General features: G+C 32.9%; 1 protein-coding gene across 1 annotated transcript; it reads left to right on the top strand.

The window, feature by feature from the left end:
- The first annotated feature begins 101 nt into the window (after positions 1–101).
- LOC149815082 (transcription factor HY5-like) lies at positions 102–1,878 on the top strand. The gene is made up of 4 exons (XM_089990148.1): positions 102–443; positions 721–910; positions 994–1,150; positions 1,700–1,878. Exons 1-4 carry the CDS (start codon positions 362–364, stop codon positions 1,757–1,759), a joined length of 489 nt encoding a protein of 162 aa, XP_089846274.1. The 5' UTR covers positions 102–361; the 3' UTR covers positions 1,760–1,878.
- The last annotated feature ends 17,099 nt before the right edge of the window (positions 1,879–18,977 follow it).

Here is an 18,977-nt window from a genome sequence, read left to right as displayed (position 1 = left end):
CTCAACGTCCCATTCTCATCTCTCTGACAGAGAGTCATCCCATTTCCCGTTAAATAAATCTGAAGACGGTCTTTGTTAAATCCCTTAATCCAAATAAGCAACACGACAGTGCGAAAGAAGAAGAAATCCCATACCAGACCTCTCTCTCTCTCTCTCTCTCTCTCTCTCTCTCTCAAGATATATATTCAAAGCCTAATCAGAAGAGTTCTTTTTAAGTTCCAAAATCCAAATAAACAACAATACAGTGCGAAGAACTCTCTCTCTCTCTAGCCCCAATCTAAAGAGTTTTTTTTAAGTTCCAAAATCCAATTCAACAACAACACAGTGCGAAGAAACCCCACAATCTCTCTCTCTCAAAAGAATGCCAGAAGCAGCCGTTACATCTCTACCCTCAAGTAGTGAGCGTTCGTCGAGCTCTGCACTTCATCTGGAGATCAAAGAAGGTTCTCTTTCTTCTTCTTCTCTAATTTCGAACTCTGGTTTTGTTTCGAGTAAATCAGTGTTTTTTCTTCTGCTCTTCCACGATTTACATCTTTTCCCTCCGTCCCAAACGGAGGGAAAACATGTGGATTCCACTAATACACTCCGGCGCACACGAATCCACTCCGACACCGAGATTCCAAACAGCGCCTTCGTTCTTCTTTTTTTTATGTTGGGTGGGTTTAGTTTTAGAGAGAGAAAGACGGAGATGGAGGGAAATTAATTTGGTGGGCGGTGCAGGACTGGAGAGTGATGACGAGAGCAGGAGAGTCCCCGAGATGGGCAGCGAGGTCGCCGGGCCCTCGACTTCCGGCAGGGCGGCCGGATCCATCGACGTGAGCCGGCAGGATCAGGTTCAGGCTTCCGAGGAGGTGATGCAGCGGAAAAGGGGCCGGAGCTCTGCTGACAAAGAGCACAAGCGTTTGAAGAGGTGGGTATGCCGGAATCTGCGGGTTTTGCGGCGGGGTATGGCGGTGTGACAATTGGGTCTTCTTGGTTTTTTATTTTTTGTAGGTTGCTGAGGAACAGAGTCTCTGCCCAACAAGCTAGAGAGAGAAAGAAGGCGTACCTGAACGACCTTGAAAGCAGAATGAAAGATCTTGAGAAGAGGAATTCGGAGCTTGAGGAGAGGCTCTCCACATTGCAGAATGAGAACCAAATGCTCAGACATGTATGTTGTAACCCTTTTGGAACAATCCGTTATTGATCTGCTTTTTGTTAAGTTAATTATTGTGTTGATTAGTTTGTTGATACCATTGTTTCAAGAAGCTTTTAAAGACCCTCAAAAGCTCTCATTCAAGAAGCTCATTTTGGAAGCATGAAACCACACGATTCTTTCACACTTTTCAAACTTTATTTGAAATTCACTTTTCAAATACCAAATGGAATTTTTGTTATTGTTGATGATGTTTTTTTTATTAAAAAAATCGGTTTTTAACTTAAATAATGTAAAACCTACTATAAATTGATAATTTAAAACGGCTATAAGTAATAAATAAAGTTCAAGACTTTATAATGTTGGTTTCTGCTTGATTTCACTATTGCTTTTTAGTCACTCCCTTTTATGCTTCTCAAGCACTTCAGGCTTTCATGCATTAAAGAATTATATTTAGCCACTGGCTTCTCACTTGATGCTTCACTCATCGCATCTCACACTTGATTGGAAGTTATGACTATGGCTTATACTGTCCTGAGAAATAATTTCTTTTGTTTGTGCCAGATCTTGAAGAATACAACGGCCAGCAGAAAAGTGGGCAGTGGTGGGGGTGGATCAATGTAAGAGGGTGTTGTTTTGTTTAATGATGGATGCGTTTTATTATTAATATGTTAAACGCATGATTAGCGAATATTATGGGAAGTGATTCGTGTTTGTTGTAGGATTAAAATGAGACAAGATAATGGAAACAATGAGAAAGATGGCCCTTTGTTAATTTATTGTATATGCTTGTCACCAACATAGAGCCCAAAATATCTGTACGAAAGAGGTCGATCCACTTGGTGGCTTGGTTAGTCTTTCTGTGTGACTGATGCATGTTCTTTTGGCTGTTGTTCCACTAGCTTTTACATATAAAAATATAAGAAAATGACCGGATTGTACGGCAAAAATGACATGTTTTTTGAAATGTTTTATAATTTTTTAAAATCTACCCCATGTTCAAATTTGTAAATGCTTGACTTTTTAAATATTTGTTTTTACCTTTTGCACGATCCCACCTCTTAAGGTCGTGATATATATGATTTTGCGGACCTCACAAAGTTCGAATAACCAAATTTGTGAACTTCATGTAATTGAATTATGAAATTTGCATATATATATATATAGAGAGATGCCATTCGCTAACTACCGTGCAAATCTCTTTTAAGTAATTGATACTTAAGGAGATCCACAAATGTGTGGCGACATTCACATATTCATGTTTGTGAATGTCTTCGACCTTCACACTCAGTTGATCTTTGCAAATAAAATACCTCCTTCACATATATATTACAGTATTTGCGGACTACCATGTGAATCTCTTTTAAGTAAATGATCCTCAAGGAGGTTCTCAATTGTGTGACAATATTCACATATAATATTTGTGAATGTCTTTGACCTTCGCATTCAGTCATTGCGAATTTGCTCTGTATATGTGAAAGTTCTGACTCATTTGCGTAGTTCTCGAACATTCGTAAATTTGAGGAATGACTTGCCTGCAAATTTTTTCAGTTTTTGTCAACGACTGTAAGAGCATTAAATGCGATGATCATCAATATAAATTATGGTTCACATTTCAGGGCTATTTTTGCATAAACTAGGGATTTTTGTAATCCCCAATGTTCTTCTTTTGACAAAATTTTGTGACTATTTTTTGACAACTATTTTGGGCAATTCATCGATGGTACTTCATCAATGACCTTTTTAGAATAATCGATGATGAGTTTTTTTGATAAACACATATTTAATATTTGAATCAATTATTTTTTAAACAATAACATGAATCAGTAAATAACTGAAACATTGGCATGAGTTAGTTATTTTGTGGAAGGATTGCATGAATTTTAAGTTATGTTTGCATCTTCAATAGCGATTCTGTATTTTTTCTTTATTTAAATTATTTTTCAGTGAGTGTATGTTTGTCACTTTATTTTCTTAACGATTGGTATGCCTCTATCATCGAATTTGGTTTTTTTATCTGTTGTGTATTTTGTATTATAAACATGAATAGCGAACACTTGTATCATTTTTTTAGTTTTTTTATATTTTCAATAGCCAATTCTGTTTATTTTTTATAATGTTTTTTCAATAGTCTATTCCTTGTCTTTGTTGCTTGTTTGTTTACCTTTATTCATCATTTTATTATTGTAAGAAATTCTAAATTTGTTTATTAAAAAATGATGATTGAAGAGACTCTGTTAGAGGGGTCCACACTCACACACTGTGTTTCCAACAGGAAAAGCCAAAGAAGAAAAATTACACACTATGCGATATTTTCAAGTATGATGTATGGAATAGACTTGACAAGTGAGTAAAGAGGGACCTTGCTCTATGGCCAAAAGCCTGGGTATTCGACATTTTTCATAAAAAATATAGCCTTAGTAAGTTGAAACACAAAAATTTGTGCTCAAACAATTAGTAGCTAACACCCTTAATATGACCTAAATCTACGGATAAAGCTGAAAAAGGGTTGAGGAGTTTATTACCACATTAATGTCTTCCATCCCGAAAGCATCTAGGGAGGGATAGAGATAGAAACTCATGTGTACAGTCAATGGTGAAGAAGTTTAAGTCATTGACTCAATCTAAAGTTGTTGCTGACCTTAATCCCCAACTAGAACAAGCTAAAGGCGCGACCACCTGTAGTGGCAGTGGTGAGATGGAGAGGGAGAACATGTATAAGGGCGGAGGAGGTACTGATATAATGCATAAAATATATATCATATTATCATAAAATCATGCATTTATATGAACTTTTATAGCTTAAATACTATTGTTTATGTTGTTTTAGGTGTGAAGGATCTACGGTTCAAATTTCCTCAGAACCAGAGTTAAAATGAGGAAATTAGAGCATTTTCTAAGAAATCGAATTTGTACTAATGCGAATTGGATCTAGATCCTATCCAAATCGTATCAAATATGGTTCACACATCTACCAAACATAAATTCTAAGATCCACACATGAAAAATATCCAAAAATCCCCTCTTGAATTGGCACAAATGTTTTTTAGCAATTTTAGGAAGTTTTAGGTACTAAATTGTAAATAGTTTTAAAAAGGCCTTGATTTGAAATTTTGTAAAATACTTTTCTATATATGGGAAATGTCTAGCATTGAGAAAAATGTCTTCTCTTAGGGTTTCACGCCACCCTCTCTCCCAAACCCTATCTTTTCTTTAGCTTTTTGATTTCTTCTTCTTCTCCCTTGTTCTTCCTTACCTACAATTTCAAATCTTCTTCCCCTCCATTGTTTTGTATGTTTTTTTTTTCTTGTTTAGCTTCGTTTTGCTGCAGGTGTACTGTAAACACCTCAAATTTTCATCTTCATTCATAAACACCTGCTTCCTGCCACTGGGGCTCACTCTCTAAAGTCTTCAGAGGACCAGTTGGTCGACATCTGAGCCAAGGCTATTCAAAGCCTAAGTTTTACATCAAAATCCAATATTTCATCTTGCAATCAAGATTTAATCTCTATTTTAGCTCAATTTCAATCATCAATTCTTGCTTTCGAACATAAATGTTCAATTCTTTGTCTTTGTCAGGGGTTCAGGACTTTAAATCTCTCATCCAGGGTTCGCCTTTTGCATCTTATTTTATATCATTTTGTATCATTGCACGCTATTTCATGTTATTTCATTGCATTGCATGGCATTTTCGAGATCCAATAATCTGGTTTTTCAAAATCTTTCAATCTAGATTCATTTTTAAAACTTTTATTTTAAAATTAATTTAAAAAACCTGGGTTTTTAGATCGATATTTACCTTTTTGTCAACCCCCAGGATCTTATATGTCAAAATATTTTCTTTAGAAAGCTATCTTGATTCGTTTTAAAATCAATTGTTAATTGATCTCAATTTTCAGATGAGACCCATATAGGTGGTGTCCTTTTGGATCTCATTTTTTATCCAAAAATTTCAAATTTCAGAGTTTTAGTGGGACCAGGACTCTGTCTTTTTACATTTTTGAATCTCTTCAAAATTCTATTTTGATTTTAAACCAGAAGAAGTCTTTATCTCTAGTCCATTTCCTTCATTTTGGCCAAAATCTCAGAGTCTCAGTCGAATTAGAACTTTTTTTCAGAGTTTTCGTCGGATCAGGACTTTACCTTTCACTTCTATTTTTATCTATTTTCGAGAAAACCTTTTAAAATTTTTCATTTTGGCCAAAATTTTAGAGTTTCAGTTGGACTAGGACTCTATCACAGAGTTTCAGTCGGAGTAAGACTCTTTCTTTTATCTCTATTTTTACTTATTTTCAACAAAATCTGTCAAAATCTTCTATTTTGGTCAAAATTCTAGAGTTTCAGTCAGACTAGGACTCTATCTTAGAGTTTCAGTCAGATCAGGACTTTATTTTTTATCTCTATTTTTACCTATTTTCATGATAATCTTTTAAAATCTTTCAAAAGAAGTGAAAATTTTAGAGTTTTAGTCGAATCAGGACTCTGTTTCAGAGTTTCAGTTGGATTAGGACTCTAGCTCTGACTTCATTTTTTTAGAAAATCTTTCAAAAACTTCTTTATCCATCTTTCAAACAATCAAATTTCAAATTTTAGGACTTCATTGTAGAGTTTCAAAATTTTAGGACTCTGTCCAGAGTTCCAGTCAGTCCAGAACTCTACTCTGATTTTCTCTTTCTGCTTTTATTTTACTTGTTTTTCGAAAACAGATTTAGTACTAAGAGTTTCAAAATTTTGGGACTCTATTCTAGAGTCCCAATTGATTAGAACTCTGACCCTGGTCTCGTATTTTGCTCATTTTCACTAATCTTTGAGAAGAGCTTTCAAAATCTCTTTGTTTGTCTTTCAAAAACCCCAAAAAATAAAGAGTTTCAAAATCTGAGGACTCTGTCCCAGAGTCCTAATTTGGTTAGGATTCTATTCTGAATCTTATTTTCACTTTCAAATTTCACTTGTTTTGAAAATCTTTTCATTTCATCCTTCAAAAATTAGTCCATTTGCAGAGTCCCAGTTCATTCAAGACTCTATTTCAGAGTTTTGATTGAATTAGGACTCTGATTTTGACTGTATTTTCTGACTTATTTTTACTAGTTTTGAGAAAATCTTTCAAAAACTTCTTCGTTTGGCTTTCAAAAACCTAAATGTCAGAGTCTTAGTTGGTTTAGGACTCTAGTCTGGAGTTTCAGTTTGTTTAGGACTCTATTTTTAAAACCTTCGATTGTCATCTAATGATTTCAACTCTATTTCAAAACCCTTTTCAATCTTTATTTCAATTTTCAAAACCCTAATGTGGGGCCCACACAGTTGGCGCCACATCTGGAAGAGTTTGAATCCATTTAGGACTTTGATTGATTTAGAACGTCAGTTTTATTTTCAAAACTTTCCTTCTTAAAACCCTTTATTTCAAAAACTTGATTTTTAAATCAATTTTCAACTTTCTTCAAGCGGGACCCACCATGCAGGGATGCAAAACCCTAATTTTCATTTTCATTTCATTTTATATCTTCCATATTTCAAAAGTACAAAAAAATATTAGTTATTTTAGATGTCCCTTTTGAAGTTTCTGAAAAACATCGTTTTAACCTCTTTGTTTTTAAAGTTTTAAAATCATTTTCTGAAAAGCCAAGTGGGGCCCAATTAAATGGTGACACATTTGAAAGAGTTAGGGTTAGTTAGTATCCCAACTAGATTAGGAGTTTGAAAAATAAAAATTAATTTCAAAATATAACCTTTGTTTTCACCTTTTAAAAAAATTGTTTTTAAAAAATCTTGGAATTAGAGCCTTTAAAATCAAACGTGGACCCACAATAGGTGGCGCCACATTTGGATTTTGTTTTAGTTCAGTTAGGACTCAATTAAGATAATTAAGAGGGTTGAAAAGTCAATCCAAAACCGTCCCTCCTTAATTAATTCAATTAAGGAAATTTTAGACAAGCTAGAACTCTTCTTAAACCAAATCCAAAAAAAAATCTATAAATAAGGGCACCTAAAAGGGGTCCAGCCCATGCTTTCTCACCCTCTCTCCCTCTCAAAAATTCGTGATCCCCTCTTTCAACAGCCTTCCTCCATTGTTGCAGCCCCCAAGGTAAGGTTTTATTTAATTTATTTTATTATTTTAATAATTTTTATTACTTTATTTCATTGATTTCACCATTATCGTCCTTTATTTGTTGGATTCAAGCATGCTTTTAGTTCAAGAACCATGAAAAAATTCAAGAACATGATCTAATGTTGTACCATGATGTATTTTATGTTTTTGATCCATTAGAATAGCTTAAATTCATATTTTTTATATTTATGCCGAATAAAAGATGAGATTCGCCCGTTCAATGGGTTGAATCCCTCTTTCGAAGGATAAATCGAATTTCAACCATGCTTTCCCTGATTTTTTTATTTTATTTCATCATGTTCATGTTTATTATTTTCATTAAAACATCAAATCCAAATTCGTGATGTTATTTGCAAGTTTTTTTTTATTATTTTCTATGCTTAGATTAGGGTTTTTCATGTTTTATCGATAATATGTGATTCTTGATCATGGGCACGCGGGACCCATGTTATTTTATGTTTAAGTTTCTATTAAAAAAATAAGATTTTTTTAGAGTTAAACCGTGAATATGTAGTGATTTTATATAAAAAAATTTAGATTATTTTAGGTTCTATAACCCTATCAAAAAAATCTAAAATCTAACCCTGCTTTTTGAGCTGTGAAATCACTATGTGGATTCCGAAACGACTTTCCGAGGAGATATCTCCCTTGTCGGAGATCCGATCGATGATCCATAAGTTGCAGTGTCTTTTTTATCATGTATAGTACTTCCTGTAAAATGTTCAGATTTTTATATATCTGTTTACTATTTTTCCTTTGATAGAAAACATAATCAATTTTACAGAGCCCGTTATGCATTGTCTAAACCCTAGATCAACTTGTGTGGATCATATCTCCCTCACCAAAGATTCGGTCGATGATCCGTAAAAAGGAGAATCTCAATCTTTGCATCTACTATCATCTACTAAAAATTTATAATTTTTGAACATTGTTTACTATATTTCGCTGCACCCGAAACCGAATGTATTTATTTTAACTCACTATATATAAGCCGAAATCAAGCGTATATTGTAAGAATGATATCTCTCTAACCGGAGATGATTTTTCTGATCTGTAAACAAAGAAATCTTTTTTTTTTTTTCTGTCTAGTATCTCTCTGTAATTTTTTATAAATTTTCATGATGATTTGATACCCAATTCGGGTCTGACACTGTGATAGGTACATGCCCATGGACAAAATCATATATTTTTAGGGTTTTATGCACTTTTTATATTAACATAATGCTAAGAACATATTTTTTTTATTGCAGATTAATTTTAGAGTTATCATAATTGTCTATGTTGATTTTTGTTAATTTTTTAATTTATTTGATATATTGTTTGATTAAATCATGAAAATAGAGTGCCCGTAGAGTCCTCGTTCGAGTAAAACACTAGCGAAAATCACTATTTTTATGATATTTCGATTTTTTTATAAAAATTTTTATGTTTTTAATATTTTGTAATATTTATAATCATGCTAGGGTGATTCACACCCTCTTTGGTGTTTATTTGAATCTATTTGAGCCCTAAATCCAAAGTTTTACAAAAAACTTTTTGAAACCCCTAATTTCAAGGTCATAGTTTTGTTTTTAGGGGCATTTTTGTTATTTTCCCCCAAAGTTCTAAATTTCAAAGTTGTTTATTCTTATTGTTTCTTCAATTTTACATCCTCTTTTATTATGTTTATCTCAGGGAAACATGGAAAAAGGCTTATATCCGGATAAATCCATCAATTTCATATATTATTGGATAAATCTAGAAAAGGTGACATATCTTCACTAACAAGTTTTCTAGTTTTGCAAGAATATTCAAGATTATATTTCTTTTTATTTTTCTTTATTTTAATTCAATTAGTGATATAAATTGTAAATTTGGAATAAGAATTTAAATTCCTGCTTAGTTTAGGCCGCATTGCATATAGTTTATTTCTTTAAATAATGTTAATGTGTAATGGATGATGATTCATATATATATTCAAATTCACCATGATCTACACAAATGGCACGTACACTAGCTTCTATGGAGTTGATAAACTCGGTGGGTTTCGTATTTGTGGCCATAGTCAGAATACGAACGAAACCCAGATTAATCATCTTTTTCTAAGCCACAAATTACCTACACTCTTAGTCTTTTTAAAAAACCATTGCATATTTCAAAGTTTTTCCAAATATTTTCCTCTTTTAGAACCAAATGAGATATATTTAATACATAGTTGTGGCCATAGTCAGGGATATGTAAAGATTTTTTTTCATCAAAGTTCTGTAAGGCACAAAAAATTCTTTTATCAAAGATTTTCTTCAAATTCTTCAGAAAATATTTTTGCAAATGACATCCATTCATTCATCTAGGTTTAGATTGCACCATGAAAATATTTCATAGGGACACACGCCCCTTCTTCTGATTCACTTCATAAATTCATCTCAGAGAAATCGATTTTCTCAAAGTTGCTAGATTTTTCTCAGAAATCGATTTTCATAACAAATCAAGATTTCTTCAGAAATTGATTACTTTTCTTCAGAAATGTTCTCTCAACATGGTTCACGATTTTTAAGGTGTTTCCTGTTCCAAATATTTTAAAGTACTTCAAGCATATATCATGTTTTTCAAGTCAAAATCTTTCTAAGTCATAGCACATGCCTGATTCTTTGTGTATTTAGGAAATAGAACATTGATTTAGACAAGTTGAACAAAGCAAGGCACATGGTTGATCTTTGGTTCGATTACCCCTAGTTATGGTGCCATGAACGGTTGAACCTCGTATTGACAAGCGAGTCTCATTCTTCGGAATTATCCTGCATTTTAAAACAGAGGCAAGTTATTTTTAAAATCTTTTTCAAAGGTCAGTTTGACTTGCAAAAGTAAAATTTTGCCATGATAACATATACATGGCTGAAGGCTTCAACTCAGAATTGGTGCGAACCACCATCTACCTTCACGATCGGCTGGTCGAGAACCCTCTTCCTTTGCAACCGACCGATCTCTTTTTTCTCAGCATCGATCTCCTTCTTCGTCAACTCGGTCTCCAATGTGCTGTAGCAAAAAATAGATTCCAACAACAAAAAGGATGTTTGTGGTGTGAAAACCAAGGTGTAAGTTCGCTCTCTTCTACCCCCACATTCGTCAGGCAACCCTTGAGGTGCACCATCCTCTCCTTTTCTATTTTTGGTCTTTAACCCCTTATTTTATATAAAGAACCCGAGTCTTGGCCCCTTTTTCTTTTTTGTTTTGTTTAGAGTTTTTGATATTAGGTGTTATTTATTGTTTAGAATATGTTTTGAAAGTCTAATCATTTTCTTTTTGGTATTTTGCTCGAGTCCTGAGTCATCCAGGTCAAAGAACTTAACCGAAAAGGTCTATCGAAAAAGTTCTGATTTATAAAAACTGTCTGTATGAATCCGTAGCGTAGTTTATTTTTACATTCTCATTGATTTAATCATCTTTAGATTAGTTTTAGAGTAGATATCTGTTTCTTTACTTTTAGATTTAGGTTTTTATAAAAATAAAAAATTGAGAAAATTAGGTTTTAATTGATCTTCTTGATTTTTCATGCATAGTTTTGTGTTTTTCTTCAAATCGTTAGGTTTAGATTAGATTATTTTTGTTATTCATGTGATTTTAAGTTAGTTTAGGTTCAGATCTAGGTTAGATTTAATTTAGAATAAATTCTTTAATTCGTTATTTAGTTTTAATTAATTATTTAGTAATTTCTTAATAGCCGATTAAGGTTTTTGGTAGATTTTCGTTTCTTTTAAATTTTTTGTAATTAGATCTGAATGTTTCTTGATTATTTTCATTAATAGATTAGTTTTTTATTGATTGAATCATGTTCTTGTTACTTTTCTTGCATGTTAATTAGTTTTTGTTAATTTTAATTGGTTTTCATTTAATTACTAGCTTAAATTAGAAATCGGTAGTATAAATCTTTATTTATTTTAATTCTTTTAATTCAGCTGAATAGATTAGAGTCATTTATTGTTCTTATTAGTTAGTTAAAATTAATATTTATTTCTAGAAGTTACTTTTTAGCAATCAGATTAGAAATAGTTATTTTAATTCAATTATCATTTTTAATTAATTAGATTTATTCTAGCCGATTAGATAGTTGTAATTAATTTTTTTATTTACAGTTTTATATTCATGTCAAATGTTATTTTCATAGTAATTAGATTAGTGTTAGTGTTAATTTAATGAGATTAAATTAGAGTAGTCGCTTAAAAATTAGATTAGAATAAAAATTATCATAGCCAGATTATTTTCTTCATCAATTATCATTTTATTTTATCGTAGTTTAGAATATTTTTGTTTAATTAGGAATTGTTGTAGCTCATTAATAGTTTATTTCAGTTAGTCAAAGTTAATTGTGTATAATTCACATTAGTTTAGTTTATTTGATTCATGTTAATCGTTTAGTTTAGATTTTGATTTCGTTTATCTTGCATAGTTTGTAAATAAATAACAGTCGACTTGTGCTTTCATTATCATTTTCTTTAATTCACATAGTCAATAACTAATTTCCTTTTAGATTAGTCATAGCTTTAATACCTTAGCTAATTAGTCTATTAGATTCACGTGGGTTTTATTCAATTCTTATTTCAAGATGGTACTTAGTTTAGATTAACGTTGTAATAGTCAGATTCTTGTTTATTCTTTTCATTCATAGTTAATTAGTTTATATAACTTTAGTTAGTTCTTTATTTTATTGTTCCAGATTTATTAGATAGTTAATTTGTTATTGCCGTACAACATGTTTTGTTATTATGTTAGTTTGTTTGTTAATTTGGTATTCATGTTAGTTAGTTAGTCAAGTTAGTTATTTCTTGTCTTTTAGCTAAGTTGTTAGTTAGTTTATTTATTTCTTGAATTCATATTTTTATACTTAATTGAATTAATTGTACTTAGTTAATTTAGTTAGATTCAATTATTAGATTGATTGTTGTTAGTTGATAGTATAGTTTTAATTTTAGAATAATCAGTTTTCTCTTTTTAATTAAGGGCCCTTTACTTCATAGTTTAGTTTCCTTAATTTTGTAAACCTTAACATAGTTTCCCTTTTTATTTCATAGGCTCTTTAGTTGAGTTCCCTTTTTATTTATTGTTCTCCTTCAACAGTGTACTATTATCCCTTATTTAGTTGAATATACCTGAATACACTGTTAGAAGAGGGAAGGTCCCTTTTTGTTTTTGTTTTTGTTTTTTTTATATTACAAGTCCCTACTGTACCAGCACAAAGAGGAGGGTGGGCTGAGGTGGATACAAATGAAGAAGAGGATTATAAAGCTCCCTGAATTTTATCTGAGGGCCCTAGTTTAGTTAGAATTTTTATTTTTTTTATTAACTTATAAATAAAGAATAGTGTAATTTTCTTTTTCAGTTATTAATAAAGTAAAGTTTAGTAAATTTATTTTGCTTAAGTTTCGTTTCTTGTGGAGACGATCCGACTTGCTACTCTGCAACGAGTGCAAGAACTGATTTTAAATTATTATTTGGTGCACAGTTCTTGATTTAAAAATATTGTTTTCAAAATCATCACCAAATTTTTGGCGTCATTGTCGGAGAACGGAGAAAGGCAAATTGTTCACTTTCTTGCTTTATTAATATATGTGTAGTTAGTTTCTAACATAGTTAGATTCGGGTTTTAACATAGTTAGTACATATAAGTTCACTTTCTTTTGTGTTTTGTAGTTTGGTTTTTATATTATATTAGGCTCGTGTGCATACCTGGTCCAGACACCAATATGTGCAAGGGCGTAGGACTTTGGGTAACTCGTTTCATCCCTTTGTCGAAGATCCTAAGAGAATTATTCATTCTCCTCGAGGTCTAAGAGAAATGGGTGACATGTCACCTGCTGCTCGTACATGCCCTTTGATGAAGTACTTCTTACCTACAGAGTACACCTAGGCATCTTACATCAGGGGGCTTGCTGTAGGGGCACCACAATATGAGATTAAAGCCAACGTAATACAGATGTTACTCTCTTTTTATGACCTTAGTCCTGAGGATCCCTATAGACACATTGGCGAGTTTCTTGAAATATGTTCCACTGTGAAAATCCAAATTTTCAGGGGCGATACTTTAAAATTGACCATTTTCTCATTTTTGTTGAATGACAAGGCCAAGTATTTATTAAAGTCCATAAATTTCATAGAAATAGGGTTCTGGAATCAGATGCAAAAGGAGTTTCTAAAGAAATACTTTTCCATAGGTCGTGCCAACCAGTTTAGGCGAGCCATCACTAGCTTCTCAGAGCTAGAGGGTGAACAATTTCATGAGACCTGGGAAAGAATGAAAGATCTTCTTCGTAAGTGTCTCTATCACTAGGTGTTGAGATGACAATTGGTGCAGTACTTCTATGACAGTTGATCTGAACGGAATTGTCAGATGATCGACTCTTCTTATGGAGGCACATTCATATTGAAGAGCGAAGATGAGGCATGATAGTTATTTAATACATCGAGCAAAAACTCCCTACATCATGCCTCTAGCTCTCGTACCGAGAGACCCACACCTAGCATTTTCAAGAAAGATGGTGCTTTAGAGATTGGGAAAATTGTTGAGTTAAGGAGCAAGGTTGATCTTATTACTTAAAAGCTCGACCAACTTCTTGCAGGCCCATCACTTACTCATCAGATGTGTGCTCTCTGTGCCAGTCTGGCACAATATGTTACTGAGTGCCCTTCAACATCTCAATACTCTAAATTTGTTAAAAAATAAGTTCAGACTGTTCAGGGGTTCACCAAACCTACGAATGACCCATAATTTTTAACATATAATCCGGGCTGACGAAACCATCCTAACTTCTTGTGGAGAAATACACAAGCCTCAATTCCAGTCCCTCCGAATCAACAGGTTAGGCCCAACATTTTTACTTATTCTTATCAGAAGTCGAACTATCCCCAACCTTTTCTACACTTTCCTATAGTTACCCCTTAAGAAACCGTTCCACAATTGTCTTTTGAGGAGAAACTTCTCCAAGCACTTCAGGATGTGACAACTTTCAACCAAAATACTTTCAAGAAGTGTAACCAAGCGCTAAGTTCTCATACCCAATGCATAGCCAAGCTTGAGCAACAAATGGGACAATTAGCAGTGGCTCTAACGTGAAGAACTGAGGGTAGTTTACCCAGTCAACCTGTTATGAACCCTAAGGGCAAAGAACCCATGTCTGGCCTGCATATGGTGGATATTTATCAACAACAGGTTAAGCCAGTGATGGCCCTTAGGATCGGACATGAGTATCATGTAGTCTATAGAGAGTTGACAGATGAGCCCAGTGAGACCATGCCATCTACTTCTACTCAGTTGTCTATCCCTAATAAGAGAAAGGATAGAGGTGTGTCTCCTCGAGAGAAGGAGAATCCCCCTGCATATGTCCCTAAACCATCCTATCCTAAAGCGTTAGAATCTCTCGTTGGCATAAGCAAGCAGGGAGTTAAGATGCAAAACATGCTGGAAGTATTCAAGCAAGTGCAGATCAACCTTCCCTTTCTAGATGGCATTCAACAAGTTTCAGAGTACACCAAATTTTTGAAGGAGATTTGCACACAAAGGCGCAAATCTAGAGGCAAAGTTCCTACCAAGGTTCTCTTGACCGAGCGGGCGAGTTCGATACTTCAACACCAAACTCCACTTATGCTCAAAGACCCTGGTGCCCCGATCATTTCATATGTTATTGAAAACATCAAAATCGAGCAAGCATTATTAGATTTAGGGGCCAGTGCGAATATCCTACCCGAGTATTTCTATGATTCTTTTGGGTTAGGAAAAATGAAGTTGACACTGATGTCCCTACAACTAGCAGATCGTTCTGTCAAGGTTTTGAGAGGAATCCTAGAGGACGTGCTAGTCAAGGTTGATAAGTTTTATTTCTCAGTCGACTTCATAATCTTGGATATAGAGGGCATAAAAAGCCATCAATAGACTCTGATCATTTTAGGTCGACCATTTTTGGCGATGGCCAATGCGTATATTAACTGTCATACCGGAGCGATGGATTTATCCTTTGGCAACAGGAATGTGAGACTGAATATCTTTAATGCTGCCATGGGACCCGTTGGAGATGAGTCTTGTTTCTATATAGACATTATTCAAGAATTATTGGAAGAAGACTTTGACTTGCTGTTATATAATGATCCACTCGAGGTGTATTATACAGTAGAAGATAGCATAGATAGAGACTTTGTAGATGTTTTTCCGTTGTGTCAGAGGAGGGGATTGTGCTCGGGCATATTGTGTTCAAGAGGAATCAGATAAGATTTGAGTAGAGATATTGTACCATATGTATATAGTAAGAGTATGATTAGATTGTTCTTTTCTTTTTATCTTTGCTTTGCTTTTTTGTTTCATTTTTTTTTATTCTGTCATGCATGTATGCCTTAATCTTTTGTGCTTTAGTGTTATAAGTTACAGGTTACCAAACACAGGGCACCTTTACAGGAGTGTATCATGTGTGAGACTAGCGAAAAATCATGCATTCGCATATGCATGGTGGTGGTGTGAGGACAAGGCAACAATCAACTCAAAAGGCTCTGAACAAAAACAAGTTGTATCTTTCCTTCCTCCCATATGTATTTCTTTTATGTTCTTAGGTGTGCATCAACATCTGCATGTTTACATTATTGTATGCCAATAGGGATAGTGTCATTCAAGCACGAGGAGGGTATGAGATGCACACCCCCCCAATTTTTTTTGTCCATGTATTTGTTTTTTATAAAAACTCATAAAATTAGGCCTTTAAGAAACAAGTTTTAATCATATATGAATATTTTTACATAATCTGACATTTTAAAGAATTTTAAGCCCCATGTAATTTTTTTTTTCTAAAACTGATATAGAAAGAGTGGTTATTTATGTGGATTTCAAAGAAAAGATGGTATATGAATGTTATAGTTTGTTTTGAATCACAAATATGAATATACACATTTATTTTTGAAAAACTAAGCAAATAAAAAATATAAAGAAATAAGAATTTAAGAGAAAAAGATCATTCGTTTAGTTTGTTTGATATCTTGGTTGCTCCCTAGTAGCTGGGTTGAGACACAAGCCGATGTGTTTGCTTTCTATATTGAAAATGACAACAAAAGATATCACTTCTTTGTGCAGTCGATATTTATGGCCTATTTGGTTCGAGTAAGTAGAGTATGAGGGGTATTTATACCTGGTGCCCTAAAACCATCTGGTTTGGGAGCCACCGGCCTAAAAGCTCATTACATGAACTCAGTAGAGAGCCTAATAGATGTAGACATTGCACATAACAGGAAGAGTACTATACGTAACTATGAAAATATAAGGTCTAGTAACTTGAGTAATTAAGTTTGAGGGATACTCTGTATCTGGTGCCCTAAGGTTATCTCGCCTGGGAGTTACTGACCCAAACCTCGCTACATTGATCACGAAAACCTGAAAATTGAAATAGTGCTCAACTAAAAAAAATATGAAAAATTAAAAATAAAGAAAAAAGAAAAATAAGAATAAGAGCTTAATAAAAAAATTATTACTTAGAACTAATTGTGAAAAACTATGCAGAAAATATATAAGTGATGATAAATGGGCAATAGCATGATTGTACTTCATTTTTTGAAGAAAAGCATAGATAATTGCAAATTATAGAAAAGTGAAAGAAAAAGTTTTCTACTGTGGAGACATGTTAAACTCTAAATATATTGTGAGAATATAATTGCATGAAATATTTGTTAAATTAATTTCTTAATTGCCTAATGCTTTTTGAAAATTTTATACTTATGCATGACAAAGATGTTTGTGGGTAGCATCACTGCAAACCCTCACGAGACCTTACTCGTCTACTAGGGTAACCCAAGGCTTTAAAGGGCTTGTTACATATGCTAAATACAATCGTGATTCCTACGAAAGTGAGTTATAATTTATTTATTATTTGCTTTAAATTCATACATTGTTTATTTCTAGTTTCTTAGTATAACAGTTTAAAGTTAGTTTGCTCGAGGAGTAGCAAACAAATAAGCATGGGGGCATTTGATAATGTATGAAATGCATATCATATTATCATAAAATCATGCATTTATATAAACTTTTATAGCTTAAACACCCTTGTTTATGTTATTTTAGGTGTGTAGGAGCTACAATTCAAATTTTATCAAAATCGGAGTTAAAACGAGGAAATTAGAGCATTTTCTAAGAAATCAGATCTCTATCGATGCAATCTGGATCCATATCCGATCCAAATCATACCAAATGGATATCAAATCTGGTCCACATATCCCCCAGACCTAAAGTCCAAGTTGGCACAAGTGGTTTTTAGTAATTTTAGAAAGTTTTAGGTACTAAATTATAAATAGTTCTAAAAGGGCCTTGATTTGGAATTTTATAAAATATTTTTCTATATATGAGGAACGTCCAACACGAAGAAAAATATCCTTCCCAAAGGTTTCATGCCACCCTCTCTCCCAAACCCTTTCTTCCCTTTAGCGTTTTGATTTCTTCTTCTTCCCTCTTATTCTTCCTCGCTTGCAATTTCAAATTTTTTTTCCCTCCATTGTTTTGTATGTTTCTTTTTCTTGTTTGACTTCATTTTTGTTGCAGGTACATATGGCTGGAGGCTTTAACTCGGATTTGGTGTGAACTACCATCTACCTTCACGATCGACCAGCCGAGAACCCTTTTCCTTTGCAACCGACCAATATCTTTTCTCCCACCATCGATCTCCCTCTTCGTCAACTCGGTCTCCAACGTGCTGCAGTCAAAAACAAATTTCAGCGGCAAAAGATGTTTATGGCATAAAAACCAAGGTATAAGTTTTCTCCCTTCTACCCCACATTCGTCGGGCAACCCTTGAGGTGCGCCTTCCTGCCCCTCTCTACTTTTCGATCTTTAACCCCTTATTTTGTATAAAAAAACCTAAGTCTTAGCCCATTTTCTTTTTTGTTTTGTTTTGAATTTTTTATATTAGATATTATTTATCATTTAGAATATATTTTTGAGGTTTGATTGTTTTTTTTTGTGTGTTTTGGTCGAGTTATGAGTCATTTGGGTCAAAGAACTTAACCGAAAAGGCCCGTCGGGAAAGTTTTGATTTGTAAAAACTGTCTGTATGAATCTGTAGCATAGTTTATTTCTACATTCTCGTTGATTTGATTAACTTTAGGTAATTTTTTTTACTTATAGATTTAGGTTTTAATAAAAATAAAAATTAAGGAAAATTAGGTTTTAATTGATCTTCTTGATTTTTCATGCATAGTTTTGTGTTTTTCTTCAAATTGTTAGGTTTATATTAGATTATTTTTGTTATTCACATGATTTTAAGTTAGTTTAGGTTCAGATCTAGGTTAGATTTAATTTAGAATAGATTCTTTAATTCTTTATTTAGTTTTAATTAATTATTTAGTAATTTCTCAATAGCCGATTAGGGTTTTTGGTAGATTTTCGATTCTGTTTAATTTTTGGTAATTATATCTAAACGTTTCTTGATTATTTTCATTAATATATTAGTTCTTTATTGATTGAATCACGTTCTTGTTACTTTTCTTGCACGTTAATTAGTTTTTGTTAATTTTAATTAGTTTTTATTTAATTACTAGCTTAAATTAGAAATCGATAGTATAAATCTTTATTTACTTTAATTCTTTTAATTTAGCTGAATAGATTAGAGTTATTTATTGTTCTTATTAGTTAAAATTAATATTTATTTCTAGAAATTAGTTTTTAGCAATCAGATTAGAAATAGTTGTTTTAATTCAATTATCATTTTTAATTAATTATATTTATTCTAGCTGATTAGATAG

The sequence above is a fragment of the Nuphar pumila genome, chromosome 15 (genome assembly GCF_984573655.1).
Source record: "Nuphar pumila chromosome 15, dmNupPumi1.hap1.1, whole genome shotgun sequence".
Classification (NCBI taxonomy): domain Eukaryota; kingdom Viridiplantae; phylum Streptophyta; class Magnoliopsida; order Nymphaeales; family Nymphaeaceae; genus Nuphar; species Nuphar pumila.
The sequence above is the reverse complement of the archived record's forward strand: the minus strand, read 5'-3'. Positions and strand labels throughout refer to the sequence as shown.